The sequence below is a fragment of the Cygnus atratus genome, chromosome 2 (genome assembly GCF_013377495.2).
Source record: "Cygnus atratus isolate AKBS03 ecotype Queensland, Australia chromosome 2, CAtr_DNAZoo_HiC_assembly, whole genome shotgun sequence".
Taxonomy (NCBI): domain Eukaryota; kingdom Metazoa; phylum Chordata; class Aves; order Anseriformes; family Anatidae; genus Cygnus; species Cygnus atratus.
Window position 1 is genome coordinate 45,298,795 of NC_066363.1, and position 18,368 is coordinate 45,317,162.

The 18,368-nt window shown below is 38.5% G+C and overlaps 1 protein-coding gene across 9 annotated transcripts in view; it reads left to right on the forward strand.

Moving 5' to 3' along the window:
- Nucleotides 1–18,368, forward strand: part of NEK11 (NIMA related kinase 11) — a 108,099-nt gene that overhangs the window by 37,575 nt on the left and 52,156 nt on the right. For 8 of the 9 annotated variants that reach the window (XR_004779136.2, XM_050709170.1, XM_050709171.1 and 5 more), the window contains 6 exons: nucleotides 4,532–4,681; nucleotides 4,760–4,838; nucleotides 5,354–5,439; nucleotides 8,945–9,064; nucleotides 11,190–11,283; nucleotides 12,144–12,282. Coding sequence is in view for 8 of the 9 variants with exons in the window: in XM_050709170.1 (XP_050565127.1) it covers nucleotides 4,532–4,681; nucleotides 4,760–4,838; nucleotides 5,354–5,439; nucleotides 8,945–9,064; nucleotides 11,190–11,283; nucleotides 12,144–12,282 (668 nt within the window). In the remaining variant the exon portion in view is untranslated. The remainder of the gene's footprint in view (nucleotides 1–4,531; nucleotides 4,682–4,759; nucleotides 4,839–5,353; nucleotides 5,440–8,944; nucleotides 9,065–11,189; nucleotides 11,284–12,143; nucleotides 12,283–18,368) is intronic. The other variant, XM_035549671.2, reaches the window with a different exon arrangement.

The window sequence follows — 18,368 nt, forward strand, 5'->3', positions numbered from 1 at the left end:
TATGTTCTCATTAAATCTTTTTTTTTTTCTTAGCATGCTTTGTATTTATTTTATGGAACTTAAGGTAGAAAGAAATTGCCAATATGTGACTCATGAGAGAAAATTTCAGCCTACTCTGTCTCTAAGATTTTGTCCCAGAGTTCCCAAACTATAGGTCTTCAAGTAAAGCACAAATTGTAATTTGGATTAATAAAGGTGTCTAAAATATCTTTTCCTCCCATATTCCTCTATCTAGTCCCAAAATAATTAGAAAAACAAGATTCCTATAGCTGATAATGCTGGTGCGATAATCTTATTAATTTTGGGCACAAATATTTGATTTCTTTTTTTTTTTTATTGAAATAGTGCTGATTATTTTGGATTCTTAAAAAAACCGTGGCAGGTATTTAATTCTAATTATTTTCACCATCCCAGATAGAGATAGCAACAAACAAATGCATACCTATGTTATTTTAAGTGAGAGCTATTTCAATTCAATAATAAAGGCAGTTATATTGTCACCCAGTGAAAATTCAGTGCATCTGAGCTGAATTCAAACAGCTGTTACTGAAAACATTTCATACCTTGTTTTGCTGAGATTATGTATCTTGTGATAAGAACCAATAAAACATTCAGAAGGAATTAAATATTCTTTTTTTTTTATTTCCACTTCTTTGTACTGTAGAAATGCTACATGGTTGTAAGACTATTAAATGTCTGGGCTGACCAAAAATCTTTTTATAATTGCTATTATATACATGTACCAAGAGTCAGCCAAGCCCTTTCCACCCCATGAATGAGGGAGAAAAAAAAGAGGAAGAACCTTTCCTTTATTGAAAAGATTACAGAAATGTTCTTTTTACAGTGACCCAAGCCAGGCAATCTTTGTCATGCTTGTGGCCCCTATTGCTGCATATAACTTCACTGGTGTAAGTGGGCTGCTTACCCCAAGATATAAAGGTTTGGAAGTATCCAAACTTATTTCTAAAATATGCAATCTATATAACTAATAATAGTCTCCACAGCATTTGAGGTTATTACTTGAATCAATCTTGTAATGAGGAACATTTTGGAATGGGGTTTTTATATTGAAACCAAGTTTATTTATGAAGATGATATAAATGGTTTGCTGCTAACTCTAAATCTGCCTATTCTATGATATGTAGTATAAAGTATTGTTTATTGACTGGATGAACGACTAATGCTGTAAAGGGAGCTTGTACAGAGTGTACACGGAGTACATGTGATTCTGGGAGACTCCCCAGTCTTTCTGAATTTCCCAAGTGTTACTGGCTTTGTATTTGGAAATAGCTGATAGAAGCTGGAAGGATTCCTGAAAACTCAAAATGTTTGAAAGTGCTGGGGAGATGCATAGTCAGCATAATGACATATGAAAAGTAAATCTGATAAATAATATATACAGCAATATTGTAATCTCTATATGTGCAGTTTCTGTTTGTTTTGTTTTGTTTTATTTTTCAAAAGCTGCTGTGCGCTCAGCCTTAATCACTCCCTGAGAGGACAGTCAGGAGAGTCTTTTGGGATAATTCAATGGAAGTATCCATCAATTATGTAGAGGTATTTAAAAATCAAGTGAGGTTTTGGGTGCACAGACTACCTCGATCCTTTCCCACCAAAAGACCCCACAGCAATTAGTTATTATGAGACTTAGTATGCTGCCATTCTATCCAATTGGTTCACTTTTAAAAGACTGAGCCATATGATCAAGATCTACTTGTGTCCTTTAGACACCAATGACTATTAGAAAGAAATAGGCAGGAAGATTTATGATAAACACTGCACAGCTACGGCTGGATAAACCCTGCCATGAAGATCTGAAAAGCCATGGATGAGAGTGTCATGATGATACATATGTATGTACATGTATGTATTTCTCATAGACCTTGGAGTCAGCAAATTCTTAAGACTTCGTACAGTCAGACTGAGATGCACAAGCCACAGAGGTATAGGCATTTAGATTATCTGGCTTTTGCCATTTCATTAAAAAGCTAACGTGCATCTTACAGTCTTTGAAGGACTGTAGCAAAGTTTAGAAATTTCTACAAAATACCAGGAGATGTGAAAGGGACAGCGATGCTTATGTAAACAAGTAGCACCAAAAACCACAGGGTGGTTTCTCCTGAGAAGAACTTAGAAGTCTGTCCGTTGATATTGTAGAGAATATACTGAAACCTGTGCAGATGCTCCTTTTTATTATATAATTGAGCATAAGTGGCTTCAATGTGAAACGATCATGCATCAGTTTTGCTGAAATGAAGTGCTGTTTAGCACATTTGTTGAACCTATTCACAAACATAGGAAGCTGTCAAACCAAATGCTCTGGCTGGATAGTTTAATGGCCATTTTAGAACTTTTTAACACTGGCAGTTATACAAGCTAAGATTATAAAAGTAATTAAATTATATGTTTTGGTCATTGGCAAATTGCTCATGGGAATCAGGAAGCAATCTTCTCTTGCTGAATTTGCTTCTTACAACATGCTTAGGCTGGGACTGTAGAAACACAACTGCTCTGAGAAATGCAGGCTTGAGGCAAAAGCTTGGTAACTTCCTTAGGCAACTACAGCTCAGCAGCTGTCCTGGGAAGAAGTGGCCTTGCTCTAGGATTCAGGACAACATTTCTCAGCATAGGAACTACTTATTTCATTTCAAAGAGTTGTATTTTGCAGTAAAGAAAAAAAATCCACTTTTTATTTTTTTCCCTGCTTTTTCTTTCTTTTTTTTTCGTTCCTTTATTTTTTTCTGTGATGGGACAGATGGGGTTTTCCCTGGGCAGCCTGTTCGCTGTCCCAGCTTTACCAGAATGCCTCGGGTGTTCTTTTTCATCTTTCTCCAAAAAGAATCTCTTTCTCAGGTGTAGTCAGAGGACTCAGCTAGCTGAATAAATGGGCTTCCTTCATGTGGTAAATCCTGTTCTCCTAATGGCTCATTAAACAATTTTTAGCTGCCGGAATTAAGCAGCCTCCAAAAACTGATTCTGAAAAAAAAAATAAAAAATAAAAAATTTTAGTACAGTCTATCAAGTTGAGATTTTCCTTTTCTTCTTCCCTCTGGTTGGTTTTCATTTTTGTTTGATGCTTTCAGATGCCATGTGTGCACTTCTGTTGTAAAGTATTTTCTCATGTAGTCATTATCTTGTTTCAGAGTTTGAACATAGATTGTAAATGCAGAGCATCATCTGTGTGTTACTGTTTACTGATTTTGGAAGTTTGAAAGCTGGTTGACAGTTAAAACTTCAAGAAACTGGGCAATTATTTAGGTACCTCTATAGTTAGGCAGTTTTTAGCAAAAATGTTCTCCTAGTTGTTTTCAGATAGATCTTTGGAAAGCACCAGTGAGAAAGCCCTTCTATTCTCGCTCCTTGGGCTTGTTTACATCATACAGAGAGCATGAGTTTCAGCTCTACAATTATTTGCTTATGTTCTTTTATTGTCAGATGGACTGAACTTATTCCTCTTCTTTAACCAAAATGAATAATTTAAATTTATTCATTATTTGCTTTCAAAGATAATGTTTATACCATTTTTACCAAAGCCATTCACCTATACATTCTTCTAAATATTACCAGTATGCTTTATTTTCATACTGCTGTAAATTATAAGTACCCCAATCAAATATTACATGAAGAGTAAAGTTGCTGTGCTGTTTAAGTTGGTTACCTGGGTGAGTCTGGTCCTGTAGCTGGCTCTCACCAACGTCTTCTATGACCTTGATCAAGTCACTTGGCACTGCCTCTGTTCTCCTGAATATCAGTATCTGTATTCTCCTGTGTCAGTATCAGTATTCTCCTGCACTCCAGTATCAACTGGAGTTGATACTGGGCATGCTTCAAAGCCTGGAAAGCACAGCGTCTCTATTTAAAAAAATATGTATTAGTCAGATAGAGGCCAATCAAAGTGCAAGCTGTTATGAGTAGTCATTACATAAATCATTATGAGAGTGTTAAAATATTCAACTTGGTGGTGTTTGCTATCTCTGTTAGGATTGAGGAATAAGATAAATATAATATCTGATAAATAAAATCTGACACTGGTTCTCAGCTAGGTCTCCAGCCTGGCATATTCAGTTTTTTTCATCTCCAAATAAAAAATTGAGGAAATTTGGTTTTAGGTGTTTCAATATAATGTGGTCATCTAAAATTTGATAACTCTTTGAGTCCAAACCAGTTTTGGAATCTATTTTGAATGTGTGGCCAAATGAGTGTTTATATACCTGTATATATGTGTATAATATTTGTATATGTATATATATATATGTATATATGTTTATGTGTATATATATATACAGATTGTAGGTTTTTGCCTGCATTTATCAAAATAGAATGATGATTGCTTCTGTTTCATATGATGCCAATTGTTGACCTGAATAATGAATCATAATCTTTGCAGATGAAAAGAATAGCATAATAGTAAAATATGCTATTCTCAGGAAAAAAAAATAAATGCAATTGTAACTTTTCTTATTGTAATGTCACTATGCATGCTACTTGTAAAAATAACATCTATACTATTCCAATTATTTTATCCTTCAAGGTCTCTGGGATGCATTTTATACGAGATGTGCTGTATGGACCATGCATTTTCTGGACACAATTTTTTGTCAGTTGTGCTAAAAATTGTAGAAGGTGATACACCTTCTCTTCCTGATAGATATCCAAGCAAACTGAATGCAGTGCTGAGCAGGTATGTTGCTCTCTTGTTTATCAGTTTCTTAATTTGGAAAATCACTGAATTATCACTTCTGTTTTCTTAATGTTTCAGCATGTTAAATAAGAATCCTTTGACGAGACCAGCAGCAGCAGAGATCCTAAAAATCCCTTATGTTGATGAACAACTAAAGGTATCTAAGAAGAGAAAGCGATAGCTGTACACTTGCCACTTGAGTATGTATTTTACAAAAGTGGAGTGGAGACAGAAAATGTGTAGAGAAAAAATAACTTAGAGAGCAGCCAGTGGGAACATTAATCTAGGGGACTTTTGGAGCTAAATTATGATATGACTGAGGCAGAGAGGCAGTGAGAAATTAAGCCTTGCTCACTCTACATGCTGAATATACCCCCCTTTAAAATCTTATGAGTAATAAGGGGAATGGATATTTATGCATAACAAGTGCAGATCATTTGGCCTGTGTATGTGTAATCTCTAACTGTTCTAGTTAGTCATAATTTTAATGAAAAACAGTGCATCTTTCTTTTTTGGTCCCTGGTTCCAACGTATTTATTATATGACTTTCTAAGGAACTAGGGAAGGAAACTGCTCAATCATTTTTTACATTAGGGCTGTTTTGTGTCATATTGGAATCTGGATCACTTTAGCCTCAAGCATCGATACTGCTTCTATTTTATTTCTTTACAGAATATACAGTACAAATACACAAATATGAATGTGAAAGACAAGGGGCTTAACTGGCAGAAAGAAGCTGCTCCCATTTTTGATGCTGTGTAAGTATTTTTAAGTGTTTCGTGGGCTGAACTGTAAACAATTATGGTGTTGCCAAATACTATCCTGTTGTAAACAAATATTTGTGTTAATCTCCTTATGCTTTGCATTTAAAGGGATTTTGCCATTCCCCAGAAATACAAGACAACCACATTAATGAGTTGTATAATCAGAATTTAGGGTAAAAAATGGATGTAATAATTAAATATTTTTATTCTGGAACCGTAAATTGTGCATGTGTATGTAGCATATGCACAAATTAATTTAGTAACAGTGGGTATATAATTAAGTTAGGATCTTTGTCTGTATATTTTGAAGGCTTAGATCATCATTTTAGTTAAGTCATGGTCATTTATAGTACTGTTGTTTGTGTACTGATTAATTGTTGAATGTGAAGACTATGATTCCTAAATGACATAAAAATGAAGACATAAACATTTAAACAATTCAGCTAATACATCCATAGGATGCTATTATATTTGTCTTGTAGCTTTCTTGTGAGAAGTTAAGACTAGTGGTGTTTCTTGGCTCTTAAATCAGTACTGCCTTTGCACATGATCTCTCTTTTAGGTACTGAATATATATTAATTAATTGTTTCAAATTATGGTGCAGCAGTGATTAAAGCAAATGTCAACACGGGCAATTTCATTTTGCCTTTGTAAATTAGCTGCGCGGTTTCAATGGCAGCTTCCATTCCTCTTTGCTTGCTGTCCCTGAATTTTCTTGATGTGGATTTGCTCTGTTAGGAGGTAGCACATTCAAAATCAGGAGTTTGTGATCCTGTGCAGACATAGCAGTCATCTCCATTTTTTATTTCCTCTAAATAACTTTCAAGACTTCAACAGCTATCTGAAATTTCTTTTGAATGAGTAAATAGTAGCAATGAAGAAGCCCATGCACCAATTCAGAATTAACAGTAGATTCAAGGGAATTTGCCTTTTCCCTTCATTCTTTTTGTGACCTCTGTTCTCAGTGTAGGCCTGCAGTTTTTCAGCTGTGGTCAGTTTGCAGTTGTTACCAAGTCTACTGCTTGCTAGTGTTCCTTTAGGAGAACTGATCAGCTGCAACTTTGCAAAAGAAAGGGTTGTTTAATAACAGTGATAGGAAGGATGTGGAATAAAGACATTGGATTCAACACAGAAAAATATTCTGTATGTTTTTGTTACCTGGTGTGACTGCTTAGAATATACCTGTAAAGCTCTCATGGCTCGAAATTGTGGTTAGAGTTTCCACCCTGTCACTTCTGTTCTTGCTTTCTCTCATTGTCAGATGAGTCTCTGTCCTCTTATCAGACAGGAGTTCTCTGTTTTGGTTTCCACTTTAGTATAAACACATTGTTGAACTTTGCAAGCATAGATATAAGAGGCAATAACAAATGATGCCTGTATTGTCTAATTCTTGGTATTCTTAATATTCTACTATTCTTGTTTCTGCTACAAATAGCTCTTTGCTAGTATACTGGAAACACTACAGTTACACAGGCGGATGTGCTGTACTCAGGAAATATTAGACATGTCTTTTGCTTATTGCTGCTGTGTTCAGGTTGAATTAATTAACTCTTGAGTGGATTCCTGTTTATTCAAATGAAATATAGTTAACTGCAGAGATGTTCCTCAGAGATATACCTTAACTAGTTTTGAGGCACTGAAATCTTGCCCAAATATTATGCCAACTCTCTATAAATTATATTGAATGTTAAATGCTTATTAAAACATGCACTATGAGAATCTTCAAAAAACTTTTAATCCGTGCCTTTATTTTGTGGGTTTTCACCTACATTCCGTATAGGATTTCAAACTATCCATATGCATCAAAAGATTATAGAAGCTTTCAGGAAGCAGTATTTTTACCTGCGAAATGTATACCTGCACCTCAAACATCCCTGTGTTTCTAGAACAGATTGATGAAACTATTTTATATTATCCATAAAATATACTATGTTCCTTTGTCATTAGTTTGAATATATCAAGTCTAATCACCTTCCAAGTGGACATCGCTTATTGACAGAGCTAACACACAGGCAGGACATGATTGCATATCCCAGGGTCTATAATTATTTTTGTTCAAAAGGAAGTCTCAAGTGTGTAAGATGAAGAGCAAGTTCTAACTACAAACATCTTTTTCTTATACTTCTGTTAAAAGCATTAAAAAGTCAGCTTCTCTGTGCTGAAGTCCAGAATCCTAAAAGCTGTGCAGCAGTGGATAAGAGCTATTTTTGTTAGAGCACAGAAATTTACCTTGAACTTTTCAGAGCATCAATTTGAAAAAAAAAAAGAGGAGTCCTAGGAGATGCTTCATTATAAATCATCTTCAAATGTACTATAGTCTGATTCTTTTTTGATTACATGTTTAGAATACACATGCATGCATAATTCTATTATGACTTTTATTGCATTTATGAGAATGTTAGCTTCTGTATTGCTACTGGTAAGCAAAATGCCAAATATTTTTTTCAAGCCCATATATTAGAAATATTTCTGCATTATTCATACTTGAGGAGTTCGTTCCATTCTTATTAATAATTAAAATCTTCTTGTCTTTGTCCTTAGTCTTTCATATTTCACAGTAATGTTTGTATCTTTACACTATTTCCCTCTGTAGTCAACATTTGAAAAGCATAATGAAAGCTTCTCAGTTATTAAAATACTGATTTCAAAATGGTAGTCTGCAAGGAGTGTTGCAATTTATATGCTTACAGAACTGGGCTCTTAGATGGTAAGTGAGTTTATCTCATAAGAGCAAAAATAGACATTTAAAATGAGAACTTGTAATCATGAATAAAAAGAATGCAAAATTTTGGTGTGAGTGAAATATGAGTGCTATGTCATTGCAAACTATGGTTCAATTTTTGCAATTACTATATGATGTGAGGTAAAATCTGAAATTAATATCCTTTTTCTGATATAGGTCTAGTATTGCTCTCCTGTATGGATAAATACAGCTGAGATACAAACGTCAATAACTGATGCTCAGCTTTCAAGGATGGTCCATGGAGTCCATTTTACCAGTGAATTGTTTTTATTGATTAGGACCAGAAACTCAAGAGGACAACGTGATAATTATGACTTTCATTGAAGATTCATTAATGCTATCTTTTATTGCAGCCAACTTGTAACAATCAATGCAAAATGTATGAATGGTATTTCTTCTTTTTCTGTGGTTCTCATTCGAAAACTGCCTTCGGATTTGTAATACGCTCAATAATGAATCCTGACAGGGTAAATATTTCACTGTGCTTCAACATTTATTCTTTTAAGGAGTTAAGTTTATGTTTTTCTGTTCTCACATGAAATGCCTGAAATGATTCATGTTCTTCATTACTCTAAGTTTAAACATTTCAATGTAAAAGAAGCATTTGATTTCCACACTAAGGTCTGTTTAGTCTGTTATAGTACCTGTGACTTTCTAATTATTCCATTTGAAATGTCAGTATGTTTCAATATCAAATCAAAATACCAATATTTACATTTTTATATGAAAATAAGCTGGCATGCATTCAATTTCAGGCAGAGGAAAGTTCATTTGCAGACTCTACAGGAACTGTCTGAAGTTCAGAAAATGACACCACGGGAAAGAATGAGGCTGAGGAAGTTAAATGCAGCAGATGAGAAAGCAAAGAAGTTGAAGTAAGTTGTGCATAACGTTAGTTTTGTGCCCTGACTGTGCAGTTTTCCTCTTTCAGCAGTCTAATGAGAGAACTAGAACAGTCAAGTTAAAAATAAAAATAAGATTAAATTAAAAAAAAAAGAGTCTTCAGCTACTCAAAGTGAATCCCCATTCACTTTGATGAGTTAAATCATAGTAATTATTTCTGTAAAAAAAAAAGTCAGAGCTTTAGCCCAAAACTGGTACTTTGAGCATAGTATTTTGGGTTAAATAACTACATGAGAGATTTACAGATTCATTACAGTAGGGGATTTTGTTAATGACTTGTCATTTTAAGGACTGCATATTCTGAGGAATCAGACAATTAGTTACAGTACAGCTTTTTTCAATTCTTTTGTCCTAAGAGATTTGTCAATGGAAGTTAATAGCTCAGAAAAAATAATCTTATCAAATGACCAGACAGTGGGGTAATCAACACGTTACAAGGGCTTTATAGTTTATTGTTTTATTAAGAAAGTTGCAATGAAAGGGAGGATTTTAAGTACCATTTCTGAGTGGCATGTGGGAAACATCTTGAAGGCTATGTATCTGTGCATGAATTCCGTTTTTAAATAGAAAGAAAATACTGTTTTGATGACACACTCGAGTTTTTGCCCATTAAAAATGTTCAGTGTTTCATCTGATGTGAATGAAAATCAGAAAAGCTCCACATTCATTTATAACATTTTCTTCAAAAGTGTTTTGCAAAGTGCAATGTAAATTAACAAATGTTTACTCAGTTATTTATAAGGGGTAATAGAGGAATAATTATTTCTGATCATGAGAATCAGCATCTTAACACTGTTATGCCAAAGCAAGCTAGCAGTTCAGTAAGGTGATGACATCTTACTACAGAGAAATATTGGTAAGTAACATGAAGTCTGAATTTATGGCCTCAGTAACTTTGTAGCTGTTGCATCTACCTGCAAATGAATAGTAATTGCAGTTGAGAGAAAATTTTCTGTAAAATCACTAGTGTTACTTGTGCCAGCCTGTTGTATCCATACCCAAAAGCTGCAAATAAAAAAATAAAGCCTTTCATTTCCTTTTGGAAAACATGTCTGATCAGCATTTATGTCTGTTTGACACCAACTCTCGCGTTTGAGACTGGAGATGGTATGCAAGTTTATTCTCATTAAAAAAACAACAACAACAACAAAAAACTCATTGAAATGAAACCACTATATAAAATGTAACACCTCTTCTACATGGTTTTTACAATAATATGGTAGGCCCATTCTTATATGAAATTTATATATAGGAAGTCTCTCTTTTTTTTTTTTTTACTGGATGGAAATTAGAAAGTAATACTAATTGCAGGATATTTGTAGTTTGCTTTTCATTTTCTTTACTTTCTTTCATTTTAACATTTTCTATTTATTTTTCACATTTTTCCTCAGCAACAAAAGTAAATATATTATTTTGTAATATAAAGGCAACATATTAACCTAGAATCTTAGATTAAAATTAAAAATTAATCTTATTCTCAGTCATGAATCTTCAAAATGGATCAATTCAACTTCAGCTCTGGGTTATTGCCAGCTGATTCTGCCTGAAAATATGAAACAGTGCAAAAACATAGTACCTGCTCACAGTGGAGATCTGCTCTCAGCAGTGCAAATCTAGACATAGAAGAGATTAGGATATTTAGTGATGGAAACTGGAGGGTTTGCTTAATGTAGGACGTAGCATAAGTAGTCCTGCACAGAAAAAGCACAATTACCAACTGTACCCCAGGAGAAGTGTTCATAGCACACAAGTGTTGTGTGCCTGTCTTTATCTGAAAGGACCCTGGACTACACAGTGGAATAAAGTCTGACAAGTTTAAGATCTTTGGAAGAGACAAAAGCATCTTGGACTGATAATTTACTATTTTTCAATTAAATTATGCACGTTGTGAAAGATAAATATAAAAACTGTTTGGAAATAAGGCCTGAGATCTGTTTCTGAGTTCACTAAATCTAACCTTACCTTGAGCAGATGCCATGAATGTTTGGCACTATATCACGCTGATTATGGAAATTGCTTTTCCACACCTACTATTAGAAGATCCCTTTGTGCAATCCCTGATATCATATCCTAATCACAAATATTCTGTATTTACAGACAGCTGGCAGAAGAAAAATATCAAGAAAATATCAAAAGAATGCAAGAATTCAGGTCCCGTAATTTTCAGCAGCTGAATGTCGATGTCCTACATGTAAGTATGGGCTGTTGTTTTGGATACCTTGTTTATGCACTTTCAGTGTACCTCTTTTCTGTTCTACACACACTTTCTTTAGGACTACACAGACAGTCCGGTCCAGAGATTAACAATTTGGAAGTGCATTGAAGCCTGGACCACTTAGCTGAACCCTGTGCCAGCAGTTATATTCAGATGTTCAGACACAGTTCAACAAGTTCTCTATTTATTGAACAAGTTTCTGTTTAGACACCCGTAAATCTAAATCTGCTCTCTGAAATGGACTTACTGATCTTTTGTGTGATATCAGAGTTCAAAATACATTCATTTTCAGGATTTGTAATCCTTTAAACACTCTTATTTGGCATGGCTGTGGGTTCTTTTAATTTGATTAGTAAAGAATATTAACATTTAAACTGTCTTCTTAGTAAGAATAAAGTCTTGGAATGCCTCCCAGTATAACGTGACCTTTGCTTTTAGGGTGTCTGCAACAGAAGATAATCCTGTTCAGTACTGGTACTACGTTTTATCATACAGTGAACAGCATCAGTTTGGAAATAGTCAGTAAAAGCATCACAGCAATAATAAGATTTGTTTTAGTGTTTTGTTTTCTATCTTTTCTGTAGCGTGTACTCTAGTTTCTGTTTCTCATTATCTCTGGAGAAAAAAAGCATGTTAAATCTGTGTTAGCTTGCAGCTGAGTCACTGCTGATCATTTAGAAAAGAGTTAGGAGGGTGTTTTTTTTGTTGTTGTTTTGGTTTGGTTTTTTGCTTAATATGAGTCCCCGCAGTTGTGTGGATCAGGGCAGCCATTGTATTGTGGTCCAGCTGAAAGCTCTAACTGTACCTTTTTCTCTGTGCTGCTTTGTTTGATTAAGGAATCTGATGAACAGACTTCAAAACTGCTAATTCATTCTGAGCCAGTCATTACATGTGACTCTGTGTCCGTAGGATACGATGAACAAAGTGGAAATGAGAGATCAAGTCAACTCTGCATGTCTAAACTTACAGACCATGGTAAGAATTAAAAATTTTATATTGAAATGAAACTTCCAATAAACAAACCAAGATTTGATTTTGTCCCCTATACTTAATCTATGGTGCAGAAACTGCAGTATAAAAAACAGTCAGATTTTACAGTAGTCAAATAATTTACAAAGAGAACTGGGAAATAATCTAGGTGGATGCATGTAGACTGGATGTACAGCATGGTTATGTGGCAGGAGGTCTGGGTGTCCAGAGTTTGAGTGGCTTCTGAGCAGCAAAGAAAGTGAACACACCTTCTCCAAAAGAGATGAAGAGTTAGAAGAAAATAGCTTTAACCTTTGCACAGATGAAATGACTTGCATTAGAAACACATTTCCTAAATTACCTCTTCAGTGCAAGAAAAACAGTACAAGAATGCAGAGCATTTTGCACCTTTGGTATACTTTGATACCATTTTCATTACGTATAGCAATGAGAGAAGCAGATGGAAACTCTTTAAACTGTGCTTACCTATACTGTCCTCAAATACGTAGCTACTGTTTAGAGGATATGAATACTATAGAACATATGCTTAACTGTAGATAGACAAATATTCAAGCTTTTGAAAAAGAGTTAGACTGTGGAGATGTACTTTATGAGGACAATATTTGTCAGAGCACGTGTATACGTTTTGTTTCTACGGTCTTCTGGAATAATGCCATACCTTTTAATATTTAAGAATCATTGTGTAATCACTATTATGGTGGAAGATTTTTATTCAGATTACAATCTTGAAAGCATGCATTAATATTATTTAAAATTTAGAAACTAATAGCTCAGTGTTTTAGTGTTGCTTTATGTGTGTCTGTGAAGGGATGTGTCATTAAATCAAAGACATCAAAATCAGTTTGTTTGAGATGGAGGTGGTTTTTTTAATAGCAAATGGCTTTTTTCTTTCAGTGTAGCCTCATTTATGTTGACGTGGTTGGCTTGCTATTTCACAGTACAAGGAGGGATGATCTGTGTAGGAGAGAACCCAGCTGCTAGAAATACATCCTGAGGGGAGGGTGGAGAAGCTTGCAAGTAGGAGACTGAGAGAAAGCAGTAAATGTGTGTGGGAGATGTACTGGGCAAAGCATACAAAGAAACCTAAATAGAAACAGAACAACATGCAAGAAAGGAAAGAAACTGATGTTTCTGTCTTTAGAGGTCATTTAATTGTTAAACTATAATGATAGAAGTAAGGTACATTTATATTTGTGATAGAAAAGTTTGGACAATCCAAAGCTATACAAAACTGAGTGTGTGTTTAATGACACTGCTTTTGTCAGACTCCCCGAAGTGGCAGATTCATGAGAAAAAGAGCTTACGGATAAACAAAGGGAATTACATGGCTTCTCTTCCTTGCTTCCTGAATACCTTGTTCCTGAACCTGATATCACAGCTCTTACTTATTCTACTCAGTATTCATTCTCTTCGTTAAAAATTTCAGTGCAACCATACATGTTCTACATGCTATTAATTAAGTTATTAATGGAGTCTTTGTATCTGAAAATGTAGAAACAGTTTCTGCTATTGATTTTCAGAAGAATTTCTCAATAAACAGGCTATACAATAGAAAAACAAGAAATCTAGAAGCAAGGCTATAAAATGATTTTGTAAAGTTGTCTTACATGTGAATACGTTTGGCTAACCTATACCAGGTTAGCAGAAGTAGTTAGATGAATGCCAGACTAACAAGCTCCGTAGTTAGAACTAAGAACTAAAAGCAATTGAGGAAAGGGCAAAAAGGCTGGGGAGGGAGTCCGTACATGCATACCAGGGAGGCTCAGCAACAGCACCCTTTAAGGTACTTCAGTGTAGACCTAATAATTCTCTCAGGAGTGGGAAAAGTGGTTGGGAACAGCTAAGGATAGTATCCCAATCCCAACAAGTAGGAAGGAAAGTTGAAGTTATTTTCAGCTCGTATCCTGAAGTCCTTGAAAAATTTGCAATGTGAAGAGAAGAATAGGACTTGGAGGACAGGATGAGGCTCTTAAAAGATTAAGGAGAGGTATAGAAAATAAAACACTTTCTACTGTGCTTTCACTGAAAATTACCTAAAGCATTATGAAACACAGGTGTATGTGGTTGGGGAAGGTGTCAGATACAAAGCTTGAGGTTTGGTTTTAGTAAGTAGATTTAAAAAACATGGCATCTGATCCAATTTTAGCAGTAGTATGCACATTTATTGAAAGCTGGGGAAAAAAGGCAGTATAGTTAGATGAATGAAAATCAAGGTCACGGTTTGGAGTTCAGAATTTCATGATGGACAAGTTTCAGCAAAGTCAAGAACATTTAACTGCTGAAGAGTTCCCTGGGAAATACAAGCTTCTCTCCATGTTTGTTTTATGTAATCAGCAATGATCTTTTGAATATTATTCATTCTAGTTACCACCTCTGTACACTTGAGGGACATTTAAAAGAGTTGTCTGAAATCGCAAATAGCTGACCAATCTGTTAGTCTTCAAAAGGGTTTACTTTTTGGGAATGTGAAAGAGATCTAAGCACACACTGTGCTTTCAATGTTGAGGAGAACTCAGTTGTTGTGGTTTAGCCCGGCTGGCAGCCAAACACCACACAGCCGTTCGCTCACCCTCCCCCCTCCCTCTCCGGGATGGGGGAGAGAAACGGGAAAGTGAAGCCTGTGAGTTGAGATAAGGACAGTTTATTAAGACAGGGAAAATAATAACAATAATAATAATAATAATAATAGTAATAATGTGTACAAAGTGATGCACAATGCAATTGCTCACCACCCGTTGACCGATGCCCAGCCTATCCCCGAGCAGCCGGCCCCCCCACCCCGGCTAGCCACCCCTATATATTGTTCAGCATGACGTCAGATGGTATGGAATACCCCTTTGGCCAGTTTGGGTCAGCTGTCCTGGCTCTGTCCCCTCCCAGCTCCTGCTGCACCCCCAGCCTGCTCGCTGGCAGGACAGAGCGAGAAGCTGAAAAGTCCTTGGCTTGGTGTAAGCGTTGCTCTACAACAATTAAAACATCAGCATGTTATCAGCGCTCTTCTCATCCTAATCCAAAACATAGCACCCTGCCAGCTACTAGGAGGAAAATTAACTCTGTCCTACCTGAAACCAGGACATCAGTCTATTACAGAAGAGGTCCATTCAGACTGTTCACAGGTTGTACAACAACTTCTCCAGAAACTTAAATAATCCGATTCTTATAGTACTTACAGGTAAATGCTGCGGGCAATATAAATACTGTTCTAAATAAAAAAAAAATGTTAGTTCTTCAACACTATGTTCTTTATTAAACCATCTAGCTGTATTTTTGTTGTGGCTTCCCTTGGAAGACAGATGAGCGCCACACATGTGTACGCTCACTCCCCTGTGGTGGCATGGGAGAGGGAACTGGAAAAAAAGTAAAACTCAAGGACTGAGAGAAAGATAGCTCATAGGACAGAAAAGAAAGGGAAAAAAAGAAAGAGTAATGAAAAAAGAATATGAGAAACAAATGATGCACAAAGCAATTGCTCACCAGTTGCCAAATAATGCCCAGCCAGCACCCAAGCAGCGGAAGTCTGACTTATCACATCAGATTCCTGCCCAGTCCCAGTCTTCAGCACGACCCCATACGGTATGGGACATGGCTCTGGCCAGTTTGGGCCAGCTGTCCTGGCTGCAACCCCTCCCAGCTCCTGGTGCACCCGCAGCCTTCTGGCTGGCAGGGCGGTATGGGCAGCTGAAACCTCCTTGACTCTGTGTAAGCAGTGCTCTGCGACAACTAAAAGATCGGTGTGTTATCAGCATCACTGTCTTCTGAAATCCAGAACCCAGCTCCGTACCAGCTACTGGGAGGACAATGAACTCTATCCCAGCTGAAACCAGGACAGCCTCGTGCACCTCCCAGTGTTCTTCTACCATCTCCTCAAAAGCATCCCTGAGCGCGCATTTTACGGAATCCTGCTTCTGACAACAATGAAGTTCATGCCGTGACCTTCCGGAGGGTTGAGCCCTTCAGGGATGCCCCCGCCCTGCAGGTGTAGAGAGATGGCAAGTGGGAGTTGGTAGGATGCTGCAATACACAAGGACACGGAGGCTTTCTTTGCTGAAAAGTTTTCTTTATTACACAGGGCCACAGACCACCACTAGGCAATGTTCTGTGATTCAAGGCAAGCATGGAGAGAGGTGTCGGGCTAATTAAGAAAAGCCATCTTGGAAGAGACCGAACCCAGGAGTGGGCCCCAGGGGTGGGCGCCAAGGAATCAAGAACAAAGTGTCACTGCAAAGACATGAGACTCCCATCAGAGAGTTCAGAGTCAGCCGGGCATCCCCAGCAAAGGTTCAATGGGTTTAGGATGCTGTGTAGGCAAGAACAATTTGTGCAGCACAGGAAGGTCTGAGGGAGAGAGGCACTCCATTTTGGGTCGAAAAGGAGTCCTTTTTCTATCAAGAGAGACAGAAGAGGGCAGAGGACACCACCTCCTTAGAGCAGCCAAAAGCCGCTGCTAATTTCTGTGTTTCACCTGAGACAAGCGATAGACACCGATGCTTCCTAATCTCTGAGAACGGCACCTTTCGCAGAGCCATTCCTCCTTCTCAGACAGTGCGTTGCTCTTGTAGTTCCTTGCTTTTGCCCTTGGTGGTGGTATCTTCAGGAAGTCTCTGGTTCTTAGGTAGCCTTAGGCTGCACTTGCAGGAGGCCAGCAGCGCCTTCCAAGGGTGCTGCAGGCTGCCAGGCCCGGTTCCCCAGCTGGCAGGCGTTCTCTTCTGGCAGGCTTTTAGGAGACTTTTGCTGTCAGCCTTTGTCCCAGTCGGGCCAGGTCACCTTTGTGGCTGCTCCCATCCCCAGCACTTTCCCATTCCCACGTTGACTTCTCATCCCCCAAATGACTTCTCACCGCCAAGTCTCACTCGGGGACCCGCCACCCGCAGCCGCTCCCCATCAGGAGCAGACGTCCCCAAACCAATCTGTGGCGCAGGCAGCAGGAGAGGGCTGCGTTCAGTACCCAGCTCCCCCCACCCCTCCCCCCCCTTCTGACCGATGCAGGAATAAGTGCAGGCAGAGGCTTTGCAGGGTGGAAAAGTTGTAATTTATTCCTGGGGTAATTGTGGCTGCCACCCCCCAGCCTGTCCCCAGGTGAGGCGCGGCCGCCTGCTCAGTTGCGGGGCCTGGTCTGCCGGCCCGCGTGGTCACCAGACCCCGGCTCCTCCTGCTGGACCCGACGTAGCCATTCTGTGTCCTCGGTGTCGTCGTACCACAGGGACAGTGGCAGTCTGTGCCTGTCCTGCCCCAAGCGCCAGGAGCGGCTGCGGACAAGCTGTCGTGCTTCAAAGGGGCTGCGCTCCCTGCGCCTGGGCGAGGCGCTGCGGGAGCGGTAGCTTGAGGGGCTCCTCTGCCGCTGCTGCTGCTGCTGCCGCTGCCCCAGCCGCGCGTCGCGTTGGAACCTTCTTCGGGGTCGTTGGGCCAGGCGCACAACTGCAACGATGGGCCCGCGGCACAGCGGGCAGGTGTCTCTTTCTGCAGCCCAGGCCTGGATGCACTGCAGGCAGAAGGAGTGCCTGCAGGGGTCCACGCAAGCTGTGTTGGACAGCTGGTCCAAGCAGATGGGGCACGTCTCGTCCCCGGGGGCCTCCTCTGGCTGCTCCTGCTGTTGCTGGTTCATGGTGCCTGCAGCCGCCGCGACGTGGAGCTGGTCGTCCTCTGGGGGAGGCTGCCCTGGTGCCAGGCGCTTAGCAGCAGCCTGGGGTCTTCAGCACCTCCCTTGCCTTGCGGGTTGCCGGCAGGACCTCAACGCCTCAAGTGTCACCAGCGTGCCACCAGGAAGACTACTGCAGATAGAACCAGGAAGAAAATAGAAAATATTCTAGCAGCAAACAGACATCAGCTTTCTAGGTTCAACCAAGTTGTCTAGAGTACTGTAGCTGTCAACATTCTGTGTATGGATTGCAAACATTGCTATTAGAATGGCAAATATGCTTATGATAGGTTATACTTGGCAAGACTGCGCTTAGGACAGATGAGGTACAGAGATGTCTATAGATTTGAGATCATTACCGAAGGCCCTCGATGGCTTGCGTGCAACAAGACTGGCTTCGCGTGTGCCTCTTGCCACACCTCCGCCTCTCTCTCTC